The sequence below is a fragment of the Oenanthe melanoleuca genome, chromosome 28, assembly GCF_029582105.1.
Source record: "Oenanthe melanoleuca isolate GR-GAL-2019-014 chromosome 28, OMel1.0, whole genome shotgun sequence".
Lineage (NCBI taxonomy): Eukaryota > Metazoa > Chordata > Aves > Passeriformes > Muscicapidae > Oenanthe > Oenanthe melanoleuca.
The window spans coordinates 154,317-173,972 of NC_079361.1; the positions used below are offsets into that span (position 1 = coordinate 154,317).

The 19,656-nt window shown below is 38.5% G+C and overlaps 1 protein-coding gene across 4 annotated transcripts in view; it reads right to left on the minus strand.

The window, feature by feature from the left end:
- RANBP3 (RAN binding protein 3) overlaps positions 1 to 19,656 on the minus strand; it is a 60,016-nt gene that overhangs the window by 21,624 nt on the left and 18,736 nt on the right. For 2 of the 4 annotated variants that reach the window (XM_056512685.1, XM_056512686.1), the window contains exons 3-9: positions 18,959 to 19,162; positions 13,036 to 13,072; positions 12,862 to 12,945; positions 10,366 to 10,437; positions 9,148 to 9,213; positions 7,575 to 7,667; positions 6,362 to 6,465 (exon numbers count right to left, since the gene is read on the minus strand). In XM_056512685.1, coding sequence (XP_056368660.1) covers positions 6,362 to 6,465; positions 7,575 to 7,667; positions 9,148 to 9,213; positions 10,366 to 10,437; positions 12,862 to 12,945; positions 13,036 to 13,072; positions 18,959 to 19,162 — 660 coding nt within the window. The remainder of the gene's footprint in view (positions 1 to 6,361; positions 6,466 to 7,574; positions 7,668 to 9,147; positions 9,214 to 10,365; positions 10,438 to 12,861; positions 12,946 to 13,035; positions 13,073 to 18,958; positions 19,163 to 19,656) is intronic. The other 2 variants (XM_056512688.1, XM_056512689.1) reach the window with 1 other exon arrangement.

Consider the following 19,656-nt stretch of genomic DNA (forward strand, 5'->3'; position numbering starts at 1 on the left):
ATCTATAGGCTGCAGCATACTGCTACAATACAAGCAGGTATCTTTGGAGAGAGACTTGAAAGAGCTGTCGCTGTGCAAGCTGAAGCTATGGATCAAAGACCAGTTAAAACCCTCTCCGCCCTACATTTAATACCTCAGCAGAGTAGTTCTCTGGCACCAATGCAAGCTGAAACTCTTACAGGATTATGTTACCGGTGTGGAAAGCCTGGACACTTAATAAAAAACTATCCAGAGCCTGCAGAAAGCTGTTGTCAAGAAACCCAAAAGTAAGTGCGCAGCACCACTGTGCGACAACACAGATAGCACCAACTGAGCAACCTGAGAATTTTCCAAGGTTATGTTAACAGAACACCAGACAGAAATATCCTCAGGCAATGACCTTACCTTACACGGACGACTTGTTAATTGCAGCACCACACAAAAAGAGATGGAAGAAACTCATGACTGTGTTATTACAGAAGTTCAGAATGCTGGACTAGAAATTTCTACATCAAAAATACAAGAAACCTCACCATGGAAGTATTTAGGACGGCTAATATCAGAACAGTGCATTAAGCCACAAAAAATACAACTTCGTACTAGTGTTACCACTTTACAAGATTTACAGCAACTTGGGAGAAATTAATTGGATTAGACCTGTTTTGGGAATCCCTAATGATGAACTTGAACCACTTTTTCATTTGTTAAAGATATTGCAATATTAAAGCTCCTAGAACTTTTTTGGCTGAAGCTCAAAACACTCTTGAACAAAATCACTGAAGCTCTTCAACAAAGACAAGCACACAAATGTATTTTTTCAAAATCTTTTTTTCTATGGCTATTAGGAGAACAACTGCAGCTGTATGATCTCATTTTTCAATGGGATGTTTCTGATAAAGAGCCTTTGCAGATAACAGAGTGGATTTTTTTCCCTCACAGGTCCCCAAAGACAAATTTCACAACATTGGAAATTATTACTCAGATCAGAATCAGAGCTAGAGCAAGACTGCTAACTATAGCAGGCCAAGAGTTTGCAGTGATTTATTGTCCCTTAAAAAAAGAATATTCTGATTGGGCTTTACAAAATTCAGAAGACTTACAAATTGCATTGCCAGATTATTCAGGTGCTTGTTCTATCCACTTTCTGAGTAATTACAGATTCTGCTTATGTTGCTAATATTGTTAAAAGAATAGAAGAAACAGTTTTAAAAGATGTTATTTATGATGATCTGTATTGTTATCTTACGTGTCTTTACGGAATTATACAACAGAGAACTAACAAGTATTTTGTTTCCCATACTAGGGCACATTCCTCACTTCTAGGATTCTTAGCAGAAAGAAACATAAGAGCAGATACATTGACAATGACTGTTACAAGTACCTTGCCTAACATTTTTGACAAGCTAAATTAAGTCATGTCTCTTTTCATCAAAATACACAAACACTTATGCAAATGTTTCGCATCTCCAAAGATCAAGCAAGAGCAATTATAAATGCTTGTCCTGATTGTCACTTGTGCAACCTCCTATGTCCACAGGAGTTATCAACCCACAAGGGTTACAAAGTCTGCAATTATGGCGAACAGATATTACCAAATATCCATCTTTTGGGAAATTTAAATATATCCATGTATCAGCAGACACTTTTTCAGGTGCAATTTTTGCCTCTTTACACACAGGAGAAACAGCTAATCATGCTTGTCAACATTTTTTACAAGCATTTGCTTCATTAGGAGGACTTCAGGAAATCAAAACAGACCATGGTCCCGCATATACAGCTCAAAAATTAGCCACTTTTTTACTGGATTGGGGTGTTTCCACACTTTTGGTATTACTCAATTCTCCCACAAGTCAGCTGTTAGTGAAAGAACACATCACACTTTGAAATCTCTGCTAGACAAACAACTCGGGTAAATGCCCAAATGTGGTTAAATAAAGCTTTGTATATTCTTAATTTTTTAAACTGTTCCTTTGCAGAGCCAAATCTGCCACTTTTTAGGCATTTTTCTAATAGCACAAAAGTAGTTGAAAGAAAAGTTGAAAGAAAATCCTTTTAGTTTTGATTAGAAACCCAGAAATGGGACAAATTGAGGGTCTGTTTTCTCTAATAACCTGGATAAAGGGTATGCTAGTGTTTCCACCGGAACAGGACCCAAGTAGATTCCAGCAAAGAATGTGAAGCCATATCACGTGCAGAAACATGCTGACAACTCCACGAGCAGAGAAATAAGCACACAGACATGAGAAACACAGACTGTAGTTAATGACTGATGTCTATTGCCCCATCTGTAAAAATTGTGAACCTTGGGTTTTATGTCAATGTAAACACTGTGGGAATCACAGGTATCATGGAGCTTCTTTAGCAAAAGCCTGGTGTATATTATGTTATATTTTAGAGTCACAATCAAGGTAGAGTAATTGAATTTTCAGTAGTAGTAGGTCACGAAGAAATATCCCCTGTATCTCCACTTTTAGAGAAGAATGCAGAAAAGAACTTTGGAAAGAATCAGAAAATATTCAAATTTGTAAAGCTGAACGCAAATAAAATAACTTAATGCCATATCTTTGGTCTGTCCCAGAGCAAGTTTGGGAAAAAACAAAAAAGGAATGTGTTAAAAGATTTGCTAGACATAAGAAAGAAGTATGGAACTAAATCAAATATTAGGCTTACACTTTTTTATTGTTGTGCTTGCTTTTAGTAGTGTGACCTTGTCCATTAATCAGCCCCAAAGAAATGTTTGGGTGACTTTAGCAAATGCATCAGGCTTGGACACTATGTGTTTAGCCACCACAACTCCAGAAAATTCCTTTTCCACTTGTTTAGTGGGGCTGCCAGTGGATGCATGGCCAATAAAGGAGAAGATAATTAATGCTTTACGAAGTAAAAGTGCTAACCATATGTGGGATTAGGATCACACCCCTGTAGATGCCTGGAATTACTGGGCAGGAGACCTTCCCCAGGCATCCTCAGAACCTCAGGAGATAGATCTCCTTGGCTCAGTAAAAACAGATTTTCATGTTAAATTCAGCTATACAGGGAAAGAGTTGTTGCTGATCAAAGATGTTTCCTCCACCACCAAGTATATAGAAACCAGACTTCTTGGTGTAACTATACTTCTCCAATACTTGCATGGTCTGTTGACGCACCTTTACAGTTGCCACTGTAAAAATTTTTTTTATTCGTGGAGATAGAGCTCGGCCTGTCATCTTATCACACATCATAGGTAACCCATGTAGCTTGGGGAGGCTTACTTTGCTAACACCGAGTACAAAAATGATCACTGAAAATAGATGCAGAGGAAAAAAGGTTTGTTCATCAGTATGAATCAGAATGTAAAGCGGACTTTGAACCTTGGGGTTTTGGAAAAAGACTTTGAATATCTGTACTTTTACTTCAACTTGTCTCTGCAGTAGTATTAAAGAAATTGGATAGACTGGGTTGTTGGCTAAATAAGCAAAACAGTGGTACTTTTTTTACATAGAGAAGTCTGTTAGCTGACGGCAAAGATGTAAGACATGCAAAACAGAGCTGCAATTGATTTTCTCTTATTAGCACATGGACACAGGTGTGAAAACTTCATTGGAATGTGTTGTATTAATCTATCAGATAATTTGGAATCCATCCATAAAATCATGTATCAGTTAAAAGAAGGAGCATCCAAAATTAAGGTTAACGACGGATCTTGGTTAGACGGCTTGTTTAATATATGGAATTTCGCACCTTGGTTTAAAGAACTTCTAAAACTGGGTCTATATATAGTTTGTCACAATAGTCGTATCAATAATGGTGCCTTGTGTGCTTCATTGTATACAGCAAATGACTGACAAAGCTATCAAAGGAGTGTTCCTAGTTCAGAGAGGGGAGATGTGGCAATTGCAAGTACAGAGAGCTCTCAGGGCCTTGTGCACACAGGCTCAGAGATAGAGATGGATACAAGGTTTGACCTAAGACCTTGGAACAGGCTTGGAGAATTAGAACACTGAAAGTGAAGCAGACATAAAACAAAAATATAAGTTTGTAATTTAAGTAGAAATATGTTTTAAGCAGACAGAGATATGCATTATGGAAGTAAAGCAATATGTTAAGTAAGAGTGTAAAAATTTTTGAAGTTTAGCAATAGAACCTGCTATGAAGTCAGTTGGAAGCTTAAGGTGTACCAATGAAGGTTTGTGAAGCGTTATATGATTGGTTAAAAAATGATGCATTGCAGCAAAGCCACAAAAAGTAAAACAACTAATGTAAAAAGATGCTACCAAGTTTCCCAGAAGTATGTGATTGGCTAAAAAACTTACATGAGACATTGTCACTAAGAAATAGACGGCTTCTGATATATGGCATTAAACGTAACACCTTTAATGTCTCACCATTCTGTGAGACTGACGCCATGAGGCAATAAGCCATACTTTTAAAAAAGTCTCTCAGTTGCCCCGTCTCTCGTGATTTTGGTCTCCCGATAGGAACCCATCCCTGTCTTTCCTGCTTAATTTCTTAAAAGGTATCTAATGCAGTACTCTACTTGCCCAAGTTAACCTCCTGTATCCATGATCCCAATCACTGAACACATCAGAACCATCACTGAACACAGATTTACAATCCCTTCTGTTAGTATCTCATGCAGGGTATTGCTGTCTCCATGTGCCAGCCATGGCACTTCCTGCACATTATCACATAGGTCAAAAAAAAGCAGTAGGAAAACAACACTAGATTCGGTCCAAGGTTCATAAATCCCATATTATGTTTAAAGGGACAACCTAGCTGTAACCTTTGAATCTAGCTGTATCATTTGCCTTCAGATTCTAATTCTAGCATTTCAAAGACATAGTTTTTCTGCTTGCAATCAGAAGTGGGCCAGTAATGATCACTGGGAGTAGTCATTCACCACTGAATGATACATAGGGTAAAGAGCATTCTGTTGGACACAAGGAAAAATCACTAGCCTAGGATTTCCTTAACATGTCCTCTTCCTTCTGGATAACGAACAGCATCTCCCTGCTACTAGAAAGGCTGAGGGTTGTCAAGTTTCTTTGCACACCTGATGACTTTCAGCCACCAGACTCTCCTAACAGTTGTGGAAGGTTAGATCAAAGGCTGCAGCTTGTACCCATGTGAGAACAATATTGCTTAGGGCTCCTACAGTTTCCTAGGTATTTTCAAGACAAGAGACCAGATAGGTAGAAATTGCCACAGAGCTGCTCAGGGTATGACAATCACCAGACAGAGAACATTCTCACTCTGTCTTATGTTTATACAAGGTAGCAAACACATTAAAGAAAAATCTTTTCTGACAGTAAAGTAAGACCATGACTCACATCTGCGCTAACACAGGCAGACCATGCTCATGTAATACTGCAAATAACATACTTGCTCTCACAAGGAAGCTCTCTCTCTGTGGTGCATCAAATCTATGCCACACATCCATACATACAATTACTCATATGAAACAATTCCAGAAGTAATCTTTCACTCTCACCAAGCCATCTAATAGTCTGAAGAGACTCCAGCACAACTTTCACACAACTACTGCATGAACTCAAATGACATCTAGCTGTGCTAGGAAGCTTCAGGGAGACAAAGATAACTACAAATGCCAAGACAATAGAATATCTCACCACAACCCTTGGTAAAATTGCAAATGTTCAGTTATGAAGCCTATATATTACTTATACTGAGCTTCCAGAAATCCTTAGCAATCAAGATTTAAGAGACTTCATCCACCAGAAAACTTTATCCAAGGTCAGTTGATTAAAAATCCTTAAGAGGATGTTTGGATGTTAAAAGCAAATGAAGGGTGTCCCTAGTCACCCACACAGCTGGGTTACAAGCATGTCCCACAGTTTTCATACTGGGACATGTATGCAACCAATATTTAGTTGTGGCAGCAGCTTTTCACTAAAACCTAAAAAGCCATTCACACTGCAAGTGCTCCTGCTCGCATCTTCAGGATTAAGACTTGAATTTCAAGTGACCTGTTCCATACTCTTGTCTTATCAACACTATTTCTAGGCTTAATATGGCAACAAAAAGCAAACAACTGCCTAATGAAACTACAAAAAAAACCCAATCGCACTCAAAATCCCCAAACATCTTCCTCATACTATCAGTCAAGATCTTCAGATGCTAATGGTTTAGCTCAGAACCTACAGGGAAGGAAAGGACTGGACACACTACCAAGAACTGGAAGTAAATATTTCACTACCTTTCTTTCATGATGGCCAATACATAACTTGCAATGCACTTACTCTTTTGCTCTGCATGAAGCTTTTCAGCCCTTCATTACCTGCACTATCCACTTCCTGTAGGGAACTCTTGTGCAACTACTAGCTTTTTACTCTGTTCAGAGAATATTTAAATCTGTCACCTTGAGTCTGCTTCTCCAACTCACCTTGTCTTCAGAGTCTGAACTTTTCAGTGTGGCATCACTTGGTGATTCTGATGTGGCTGCAGAATCTGGAGGGATATTTACACCATTGGTGCCACTGCTGAGAACTGCAACACAGAAATAAAAATACACAAACTCTCTAGATATTTAGAATGCCATAAAAGTTTTCTTATGTAAATTACATGCTGTTTGCTTGTTTAAGTCCATTAAATGCTGCAATGTAAACTAAAAAGGTCCCACAGTATTTTGCAAGGGACATGAGGACTACAATTCAGCAATTCTTAGCAGAATCAAGATTCCAAATGCAGAAAACCAAGTAAGCAAATTAGTCTATAAAAATGTTGTAAGGACTTCAATATATACAACTTCAAGTAACCATCCTAATCCAGTCTAATACTGTTCACAGCCAGCAGGGCTTGTCTTCAGACTGACCTACCTGCTCATACACTGAACTCCCACTGAAAATTTTTACCCCAATACTAAGTCCTCTGCAGAGTCCAATTAGTGTCAGGAGGCATGTCAAGAAATCAAGCTAGAAGTGTTTGGTTCTTTGCCAGATTCTGCATTAACTGAAGTTACTCCTGTTTCTGTTCAATTAAACATCCACATAACAAATTGCATCAGGCTGGGGAAATACAGGGTTTAGGAGACAGGGACACTTCAAACAGCTTTTTGTATTAACTTCCACACTTTAGTCATGTCTATTTCCATCAGCTATATTAAATTCCATAATTCCGTAATACAATAAACATTATAGAGATGACTAAACTTAAGAATTAAGTTTCTATGTTCAGAATTAAAATTGAACTTCAAAGTCACAACTCCAAAATGGTCCCCAAGCCCAGAGGCACCTCTCACTGATTTAGGTACTTTACTGTTGATCAATTACCAGCAATAATAGCTTATTACACCATGGTCTACGCTGTCATTTGAGATTGATTGCTATTCCACACTCCTAAGTCTTTTTTCCAGAACTAAAGCATGGACTACACCAACATTAGAGGCCTGGAAACATCAGTCATCCTACACAAGACCTGAAGGTTCCACCACTTTATCCTTCATGTAATACATATACACTTACCACTTAAGATGTTTCTTTTCTGAAAGGAGAAAACTAGAAAAACCAAGGTGGGTGTTCAGTAAAACCAAACCATCAACTAAACGAATTCAACTCTTGTTCTTTCCACTATATTTAGAATGCAAAAGCATTATTTACCCATCTGTGAAAAAGCTTTTGGCTGTGGTGCCTGCAATACTGCTGGACGGAGCACACTTCGCTGCTGTTCCTTCGGTTTCTGGCTAGGGAGACCTGCAAGTGTAAAGTTTTTTCAAGAAGTATAAAGCTTTAAAATTGGAAAAATCAGCTTCATCTAATCTTCTCTAACTGCTTCCAAGAGGACACACAATGAAAAAACAGACACTAGAAAAGCTTCTACTCACTTTTTTTTCCATCCCTCCTTACTCAGCCTCAAAAGAGTTAGTCCCAAATAGAAAGACTATTTCCTACCCTAAAAAGATACTTCAAAATATATTGTCTACCAGGAAAACACAGAATGAAAGTTTACTACTGACCCACAAAAAAGAGCACCAATATGTAAGAGAAATTAACAGTACACCAGTAATCCTATTTATATACTGATATTTTATTCAAGTAGACATTCAAAGTCGTCTTTTCTACTTCCAATAAAGTAATTTCCAAATATTAATACAAATTTTTTTTATCCATACAATCAAATGTATTGGTACTGTAATAGTTGTGTTGTGCCATTTAACAACCTTTTGGTTTTTTGAATTAACCTGGCTTCTTTGGCTGTTATAGTAAAATGCACAGCACTACAACTCTAATTCTGTTATGATTCAGAAAGCTAATGGACCTTAAACCAACTAATAAAAAACCAAACATTGTAACATCAACTCTAGAAGGTTATGGCAAGCCCAGAAGGTTCCGTTTTCTTCACTGAAAAATGTCAGGATGAACTCTTGATCCCATAGAATACTGCAACAGAACTCACTCATAGCAATTAGCGGCATTTCAGGACACCCATATTCAAAGGCCATGACATCAGAATTATAAAGCTGTCCTAAGCTGAAAAGTTCATAAGCTCAAAACAGCTTGTTCCTTTCTTAAATTTACCACTCTTCCTGCAAGTGAAATGAAGTTTCCATATAGTTATGCATTAACAGCTTTCATTACCTAAATACTTTTGGGGTTTTTTTCCCCCTCAAATTCCTAAGAAGCTGCAATACTAATATCTTTCTGATAGTGGCTGGGTCTACATAAGCAAACAGAAAACTCAGTCATAGCCAACCTGTAGTGCAGAACAGGCATGATCATAGACTCACCACCCACATTGCCTCCAATAGCCAGGGAGAGCCAAAGTGGGCACTCTCGGACACTTCCAACTGCCCCGGCCTGGTCACAGACTGAACACTCAGCAATGGCTACAACTTGCTCAAGGCACTCCTGGAACACTCTTTTTCTTACAGTTTACTACCAGGAACTAAATTCACTCTCTGTAGGATTATTCCAGGCACAAAGAGAAGCCTGCTAAGTAGCAACAGCTGGGAAATGCACTTCAGACATGCACAGATGATCCAATGCAAAACACAGACACGTCCACACATGTTACACAGTGGATATGGGCACAACCACCCTAGAGAAAACAAGATTTTTTTTTCAGCAGACACATAGGTATTGCCACCTTCCACTAGCTGACTGATGAAACTACTAACAAAATAAAATGCTTGAGCTGGTTTCTTTGTACTGTTGCAGTAAACAGCAAACTCACCTGCACTAGGTGCCTGACCATGGATAAGTATTGGTGGCTTCAGCCGGAATCCACTGCTCTTTTCCTCTGGAAGTGAAATACAAAATTACAAGGACAAAGCTGTAACATACAAGAAATACCCATTAAGTCAAAAAATTCCTCATGTTTCCCCCACTGTAACAACCCACAAGTTCTATAAATATGCAAAATTATTAGATTTCCAAAGAATAAACTCTTCTTCTGAAAGAAACCTGAATTTCCAGTGATCACCACAGCAAATATACATCGCAGACAAACACATGGTATCACCAGGAAAAAGTTCAAATTTTTTTTAAGAAATAGGAAAATACTGCTTTCACTAGAGAAATGCGGTTCCTTCTGTGAAGGACTTAATATAGATAAAGGTTTTAAGTGAGAATCAAACTAAAGAACAATCAAAATTACAACTGAACATGACAGATGCTAACAAGGACATAATTGCTAATTATCATAAATTAAGTTAAACTTAATTACCTAATGTTAGTTTCTTGCAATAAAAAGCTTTTACTCATGCTTTTGTAGTATGAAGATAAAATAAATTCCTTTGCTCATACTCACTATAGTTATGGTTTTTAAATAAAGTACCAAAATCTCAAAAATAAAATTATAAATCTACAGCGAATAAAAATCAAGCTCCTAAGAACTTACAATGAATAATTATTCTTTTTTCCTTTTACTGGCTTAATATCTGTACTCAGAATAAGACAACTCAGCATCTTACAGCCTCACTGTGCTTGGTTATAAGCATACGATACTGATGTGCACTACAGCAATACCAACACAACCAAACCAGAACTAACAATATCAGCTGTTCTGTCAAGACAGGGCTCACAGGTCATAGCTGAACACAATCACGACCATACCTTATGGTTGTTTTGCTTTCCAATATAAAAGAACAGTTTTCCAAAGCAGATAAATGAGAATTTCCCACAGGTTTTATTGTGAGCCTAGCAAGAAAAGGTCAGACTGCAGTATTCTACCATCATTCCCAACTCATTTAACAATTTTGATTTTATTTTAATTACCTCCAGCAAGGATGAAGTCAAACAATGAAGTAAGCAAGAGAACAGCTCTAAGATCAGAGGCATCATCACTTCCATTCTCACAGAGAGGGTCTTACTTCTGAAGTATCAAGAGTACTTTGGATCACAACAAATTTGGATCACGATAAGAAAAAAGCAGACAAATGAGGAAGCTCACCTGGTTCTGAATCAGAATTGCCCGTAGAGGGTTCACAGAAGCTTGATGGCATAAAAACATTGTTCTTTGTTACTGCGGTCATTGAAAAAGAAAAAAAAAAAAAAAAAAGGGAAGTTGTGTATGTTGTTCGTTATTATAAACCTGCTCCCATACTTCAAACTGAAAGTTATTTTTCTAGTAATTTGTTTTATTTTGGTTTTTTTTTCTAAACTAAAGCAGTATTATAGCCAAAGTAGCAAACAAGCCATTGTTCATAAAATCCTCTCAGTGTTTCCTGAAACAGAGAAAAAACAAATTTCATTTTTTCTGAATCCTGTATAAATACAGGATTCCCAGTCTGAATTAGGAATTAGAAATGGTGTTAGACTATATAACAGCATTGCAAAATGTATAATACCATTTCAAGAGGCCCCTGCAGAGAGAGCAAAAAGGTGTGTAATGCCTGCTAGAGAAGCAGGAGTGAACAATTGGGCTCTGATGGACCGCACTGTCTGCACCAAGAGGCAACTTAGGTATGACCTACCCTGCAAAGACAAAACTCCTAAGAAACAGAGGACAGAACATCAGAGTTCTGTCAGATGTCACCTCAGCAGCACAACAGTCAACAAAAGGGAAAAAAATGTTTGAACAAAACAGGCAAAGAACACCGTTTATTTTCCACACTTTGCTGCAACCTAAAGAAGCAAGCAATAGGGAGTTTGGCTGATGCCCTCTCCAGCAGTTCTAGTACTTCTGTTGTTATACAAAAATCACAATCCACTTTATGAAATACAACAATCAGAGAAAGAGACTGATTTCTCCAACAGATCATTTTGGATGAAGAAGCATAAAAGTATTTATTGGCTATTCTAGCTTTTAGCTGTAGAAAAAGTTTAAGTATGTTGAAAAGATAAATGAAGCTCATCTCTGAACACCACTGTACTAGGATGTGGCATCTGCCTTTCAGAATTAAGTCTTAAATTTTTTTTTCATATTTCCTTTAATTCCATCTTCTCTCCTTTTATTGTTGTCTGCCTTAAGCTTACACATAACACAGTTTTCATGTAAGCAAAATTTCCCTATTCTTGATAGAAACAACCCCACAAGAAAAAAAAGAAGGTGGGAAAGTAAAAGATTTTCTGGAAACCAAAGCCATTGAATAATGTCAACAATATTCAAAGAGGTCTTTACGGAAGTCGCAATTCAAATCAAAGTTGTCATTGACAACAAAATACATCAGAAGAGAACAAAGGCATCAGGGAATAAATTACCACATCCTCTCAAAATACATTAGCTAAGCAGAGGCTTGAGAAAGGATACTGGACTCCTGGAATATCCAATGTTTCACCATGAAAGAGTTGAGTAAACTGTTTTTCTCCACTTCTTAACAGATGTTAGCAAAGAGATTCTAATCTTATAATATAAAGACATTGCAGAATGGAAGTGTTACAGATTTTGGGGAACCTTGGTATACACATACTAGTATTCTAACAGAAAATCTATAAAACCCCGTATTTCATTATTTTTGTGCATTCCTTTACTAAAAGTGGTTGGCAAGCAGATAACAGCAATGCTGGTCACTCAATTCACAGGATGGCACCTGGAGACCCAATGAGCGACACAGAAAACTGGGATCTGAAAGACAAGGGCTTCTTCCCATGACTAGCACTGGTACATGAATTTAGAATGCTACAATTTGGATTTCATAGTAACTTATTTCTTTAAAATTAAAATCAAAACAACTAGGCTTTCACCTTTTAGTCACATCTCCAGAATGGGCAGCATATAAGAGGAATTTCTTTTTACAGTTCTCTTCAATGTTTTTCATCTCCTTTATTTCAACTTAAGATGGTAGAAATAAAGCAGCAGTCTCAAAATCTGCCTCAAACACTGACATATCTTCACTAAAATAACCACTGACCACAGCTAAAACCTTGATATGATCTATGAGGAGAGACAGCACAAATCAAGACTGTTACAGTCAGTGAACAAATATCAAACATGATCATTGCCGTGCAAGTGAACTGCATGAATTTACCTCAGTGATTTCACTGCCCTGACCATGCACACACAGAGGCAGTGGTCATTCTCTCCTGCAGAAATGCACTGAATCATCCCCATTTTAAAAGGAATGGGAGAAAAGAAAAGGACTAAAACATGAGCAGAGACTTGAAAAATTTCTCTGGCAGCAGAGTAACTAAGAAAAAGGTAGCACTTATAAAAATATGGAAAAAAGCAACCTGATCACAACAAATCAGGAAGGTTTCTGGTTAATTCTGCAATTCAACAGCACAAGAGTAAAAGCTAAAACCACAAATACACAAACTTACAGATAGAAAACATTTTAAAAAACTATGAACTCTTTTGGGCTTCACCACATTTGCTAACATGAGTATACATTTGCTGTGGTCTTAACTCAAAGCACAGCAGACAGTAACAGGACTGCTTATGTGACTGGAAAAAGAATGTTTACAAAGGAAAACCATCCCTCATATATAATACTGTAGCAACATTTACCTGACTGAGGTGGGAACTGAGTCAAAGACGAAGTTCTCTCGCGTTTCACAGGTGGACAGTAGTTTCCATCCTCCCGATCAGATTCTGTATTTGAAAAAAATTATTAGAGAAAATGCAAAATATCCGAGCTAGAGACACACTCATGACTTTTGATTTTACAATAAAATCTCTTACCATCTCCATCTTCTGGACTTGCTCCATCTGCAGATCTCTGAAATCAGATTACACTGATCAAACAAAGATCACATACTGAACATTTCAGTCTCTTCTGTTTGATCCAAATGTTTTAAATATCAGCTAGGAGATCTTTTTTTCTTTCCTGTCAATTATATACACTAAACGCAATAATCTTCTGTTACTTACATGTGGGCATAGAGTTTCACATAGATACTATCAAACACAATTAATTCAAAATAGTTCATTTACAAGTAAGATTCCTGAAAGTTCATATCCCAAGCACTAATATCTTTAGGGATGGTGTAATAATTACTACCGTTTTATTTTCTATATACTGAAAATTTGAAAAGGATAGTTTTCAAAATTGGTTTCATTTTTAAAATACAAAGTTTCAAGCTCAACATAAACATATCCATCATTTGGGAGTTCATTCCAAAGCACTTTACTAGTTACTCTAAGTGACATTAGCTCCTTCAACAAAATTATAGCATTGAAGGAATGTCTTTCAAAGCATGCTCTATAAACCAGTACAACAGTATTTTCACTGGAATTAACAACAGATAGTCCCCTAACATCTTCCACACTACCAGGAACAAAACAGGAAGCATCAAATATCACAGATATTCGAAGTATTTGAACAAAGGTTTTACATATTTTCTGAGGATTTCTATGGCTCTTTCCTCCTATTTCTCTACCAGTTCTTCAACTTCCCATGCTCCTTTAAAAAATAATCCCATGACAGACTCCTTTCACTATGGAAGGAGATCAAAAGCTGCACCAGCATCTTCATCTCATTACAAAACATCTTAGAATCATCAAATTGCTTAGGTTAGCAAGAACCTTTAAGATCACCAAGTCTAAGAGATCCCTCAGAATTGCCATGCCCAGTGCTAAAATATGTCCACAAGTGTCACATCCACACGTCTTATAAATCTCTGCAGGGATGATGGCTCCACCACTGCCATGGGGAGCCTGTTCCAGGGCTGCACAAATCTTTTGTGCAACATGCTTTTCATAATATCCAATCTAAATGTTCAACTTGAGGCGCAACTTGAGGCCATTTCCTCTTGTCCTGAACCTTGTTACCTGGAAGAACAGACCAACCCCCACCTTGGCTACACCATCCTTTCAGATACCTCTGACATATTGGACCATCTACCTAGTCCAATACTACCCTTTCATCCCACTCCTGCTGCAGGACATGCGGACAGACACCTCCCCTTCACTCAGTCTTCTTTCAGATATTGGCTGATAAATGGAGCAATGGCAGCTCATGCCCAGAGCTCACTGACACCCCAAAACTCCTTCCCTACCATGATTCAGCCCACTTGGGCACTGTGAGCAGGCAGCCATACAGAAGAACTGCTCACATCTGCATAGGACTGACATCTGAGGCATACCTTGGGTGTAAGAATACCTGAGAGCACAAAACTTTCTATTTAGCACCACATACATTCAGAACCCAGAGATAATACTGTACTATCAGTACTCCACTAAATGCTAGTAAAAATCCACTTACACTGCACTTTGCCTATTAAATTACCTTTAAGGGCTTTTATGTTTTGTTTAATGCTCAAAGAAAAGTATAGCTACTTCACTACCATCCTAGTTGAGTACTTTTGAATCCTTTAGCATTGGGAATAAAAAGCTACCAACAGTTCTGGAACACTCCCTGCATTCACATACACCTATCAGCCCAGCCATGTTAGTTCTGCATTTGATGATCCATGACTCTTCCCACATAATTAGCCAAGTAGTCCATGGTACAACTGGAGGGTGGTCTTATTACTCACTGCCCTTACCAATACACAATACCTTCTCGAAAGATGAAGCCAAAATGAAAAACCACAACATCATGTATTTCAGCAACCAGCACCTGAACTCAGAAAAGATTCCACTTTGCACATGAAGTATTGTCACATACATAAGCAATTTGTTTCCACTTTTATCAAAAATCCTAAAAGCAATAAGAAAATATTTGGTAAAAAATTTGCATGAGTGGAACTGCACATCTCTATATGCAAAAATCCTTAAAAATAAACAAGTGATTTCCACCTGAATGTCAAAACCTTAAGATGTTATTAACACATGCTTCATTCTCAATGCTCAAGTAACACATGCAAAGAAGTCAAACCTATATAGCACAAGCTTCAAATCATCTTATCATTGTAATTTCACAACTGACAATGTTATAAATTACTCACCACAATCGGGTAGGTCAATCAATAAGGCAATTTACTAATCTGTTGATAAGGAACAGGCAAGCAGCGCTGGGGACGTGGGGAGTCTGCACTCCACCCACACGTCCACTCTACCCCCGGTCACTGTCCCTTTTATAGGCAGTTTCTTGGTGGGATGTAACATGCCCACTGTGCTGGGGCACAAGTCTGAGCAAGCCCAAACATGTTGGCTAGGGCCCAAGCAGCAGTGGCTACAAACCCCCACCAGGTCTGGGCAAGGCTTGAACATGTCAGGTTACACTCCTAGCAAGCAGGTAACAGCAAGGACAAGCCTGCTCATGTCCAAACAAGCTCATGTTTTTCTTATACATGAGAGTGGATACAATTCATGATTATAGTGTCAAAATAATAAAAACCCACAAAAACAAAAAAAATCAACAATTTACAAGAAAGTGATTTAAACAAATATAATGAAATCATTAGATTTTCCTGTGTCTCATGTCCATGCTTTACTTTGGACTCAGTATTCTTGTTTATATTTATCACATTGACACAAATCACTACGTAACATCTCACAAGCACAACTAATGTACCATCACCATGCTTAGTGGCAACAGGCATCAATATCCAAAACCAGTTCTGTACCCTACTGAAGGCAAAGCAGATCAGAGAATCTGCTCCATGTTATCTTCATGCTTCCTAGCCCAAGAGTTTTGGGAGATTTAAGCTATGTATCTTTGGACAAATAGATGCCAGGTAGATTCTATGGGGGTGGCGGTACACATATCTACTGTATTAGCATAAGCTTCTCTTTTCTATGAAGCCACAGATAATATAAGTCACTACTGCAGCCAGAATTGCATACCAATGCTGCTCCTACCAAGAGCAAGCTGGATAGACTAGACAAAAAACATGGATATATATGTACAACAAGCCTGACAGACTGGAAAAACAGCAAATCACATTTAGCGACAATGAGCTGCAGTCCAACCTCACCATTTTAGGCTTCTCTTCCCAACCTACTCAGTCTGTACTTTACAGCAACACCTGCTTTACACAAGTACCCCACATAACAGAAACAAAAGGCAGGACCATCTCATCCTGAAGAAACCACCAAGCTTATTAATCTCCATTCAGTTGTTTGGACTTAGATGCTGATGAGACACAAACTGGTAACAGCAAAATCCAACCTAGAATTTTCTCAATTAGGAGCAGAAGCCACTTTTCACATATTACGTCTGCCCCCGGCTTCCAGAAATCCAGCTAGAGAATTTAGTTACATTTATGCATATATAGAGGCTCCTACAATTATGACAGGTTTCTAGATAAGGAAATTAGCTTTATAAAAACTACCAACTGCTTCTTAAAAGCCACAGTAATTAAATACAAACATTAATTCCTCACACAATTTTAACATCAAGCTAAGAGAAGAACTTCAAAACTTCAACAAATTTGTCAGTTTTTGCTTATTCCCACTAGTGAGCAGAAACAGGGACAGGAAGGGAGAATCTGGGTAAGGCAGAAAAGGTCAGTGTAATTCAGAATAAGCTCTAGGAGTATACTTCTAGTGTTTATCTTTGAAAATGCACTTTAAGATGCAAAAAGTCATATATAAAGGACTTCAGAGCACAGTAATGCAAGTCTTCAGTCCAGAGATTCTGCACATACACAGGCATTATTGAACTGCCATGATTTTAGAAGCTGTTTCAGCAACTCTTGAGGAGCAGTCTTGCTGGGACAGCCACATGCTGTCGAAGGCTGTTGTGGGTCAGCAAAAAGTTAGGACATAACCATCAGCTCTGCGAGAGGCTGTATGTATGGCCACACTAAATTCATATCCTATCAAGAATATCTGGCAGTGTGTGTACAAGTAAAAGAAATATGTCGTGTCTCTTCTGTATTAACTCATCCATCTTCCTAGGCCCTAAAAAGACAGCATGAAAACTGCCACTCCAACAAATCAGCACAAGTACTGTTAAAATACATGAATATAGTCTAGATTTCAAGGTAAGGGATGGTTTTACTGTAAAACACTGGGATAATTTGAAGAGTACTTGCCAGTGCATGCCAGTTACATGCCCATACTGAGCACAAAACAACTTGGTACATTTAACTGAATGGAGCCAAGAAGAATGCTGAAACAGCTGTTCTGTACATACATTTCTGCATATGATCCCCAACAGCATTTGTGGGTTTTAAATTTCTTTCACAACTGGGTTAACTGGGGTAAGATTTTCTGCTCTCTAAGAACAAAGCTAAAAACTAAGATAACCACTTGCTGCTGTGTTTCTGAAAGTCTGGTTAGTATCATTCTCTTGGACAGTTCTAGTATCACTGTAATTTCAAATGACAGAAAATGGAGATAAAAATCTGTGATTATATTTGATAGGAAAGATGTGTGATAATGTCTTTACAAACCAATTCAGTGAGTGAGTGAATGGGCGGTAACATCTTTGAAATGGGTCTTAATGTCTCTTCTAAATAGCAGGTTTGTTACTGAGCCCAGATAGTCTGACTCCTGAGACAGACAAGTGGAGGACTCTGCACAAGCCTGAACTCCTGAACTTTGGGGTAAAATGCCAGGTTCAAGGGGAAATAGGTGGTAGGTGGTTCAGGAAGGCTGTACCTTCCTGGTGCCTCAGCCAACGGGGAGAGGGAGAGGGCAACATGCAGCCGGGAGTTTAGGATAGAGAGAGACTGCACCCTCTGAAACCTTGAGAGAGAAAACCCAGTGGGGACATGCGGCTTAGTGGACTCTCTCCCTTTATTTGAATAAAATTGCAGGACTCCTCTGTCTCCTTTATGGACATTGGCTTTTCAGAGCATGATTTTTCGCACATATTTACCAGCTGTATTTTTAAATATTAACCCTTGAAAACTCTACCCTTCAGAAAAAAACCTGAAATATTTCTGCAGGTAATCAAGTAACAGTCTGAACATTGAGAGCTTAACCTACAGCTATTAGCACCTGGTCATGACAATCCATTCAGTACTGGGTTTACTTGAAATGGTCAATTCCTGGACAAAAAAAAAAACCCCAAACTAATCACTGCAAGAAAAGGGTGCAGGTATTACATGAAGCAGCCTCAACAAAGATCTAGCAAAGAGCACATTCCTAGGGTGTAATGCCAGAATGAACAGTGACACTCACCTGCACCAAGAAAACATCGTCCATCAACCAGAAAGAATAGGAACACTTAGTTGCTCTGAAAGACTGCATGGTAGCAGCGATTTAGTTATCCAGTCTTTCAGAAAATTGAAAAGATTTTGCTACATCACCAGTAGAAAAATCAAGTTATGAGCACTGACAGCTTTTCCATAAGATACTGATTTCCTCCCCACTCCAAACACCCAAATTCAAAACTCTATGATGCTTGGTACCTTTAATCTGTTAAATACCTTAGGTGTTGACATGACATATCCAGTGGAAGCAGTATTAGCAGCTCACTTATGTCAAATATAGACCTGCCTTCTCACTTATTAGAAGGGCTCTTACCCTTAGCAAACACACAGTTTACACCTCAAATTATAAAATCCTTGAGGTGTCTTCTACAGTTATGCACAAATTTAATTTCTTCTAATTGGAATGAGGGTTTAGACAGGACTAACACTTGAGATCAAAGAACCAGACAGACTGATTTGCACTACCTGCAGTTTACAATAACGGATTCCGCCTAGTGGAAGGGACCTTTTCCTCTTGTCCCCTAAGCAGCAGAAGTACTTGGTAGGTTGACACTTACCCCTGCCAGTTCTTGTTGAATAGGAGCAAGCTGGGTTTCAGAAGCAGGACTCAGGGTAGCACTGACTGAGGCCACAGCAGGAACAGGGTGCTCAGAGCTGCACTCACCAGCTGGTTCTGTGTGACCCAGACCATGGTAGGGGGGCTCAACCTCTCCCTGGGGGTCCTCGCCTGAATCCGACAAAGCTTTTTGCTCTGCAGGGGACTGTGAGCAGAAAAGACAACGTCCCTTCAATGCAAGGCTGCAACATGAGCGATCGGTGGTCCTAGTGACACGATCCATTTTTAAATTTCACTGTTTTCACAGTTTGGCCTAAGGAGATGCTTGCTGCTGAGACACCAATTAAAAGACATAGAAACTCTGTAACAGAACCTGCCGACAGAATTAGCTCCCCTCTCTGCGAAAGACCTCAGCTGGAGCAAATGAACTCTTCTGGAAGTTATCAAAATCATCTGTGTCCCCAGCAAAGAGGATTTTGGCAGCTGCAGACTTGTTGGGGTTTCACCCCTCTTCTCTTTCAAGTACTAAAGGACAGCTGACAGCTTTTACCTGCAGATTCAGATATAAAAATTACACAATTATTCCAAATAAGTGTCCTCCAATGCCTCTTCAGCCCACTTTTGAGGGAGGTGAGGTTGGTTATAAAACTCTCACAGAAATTAATTAACATTCACACAAGACACAGGATCCTTTCATAT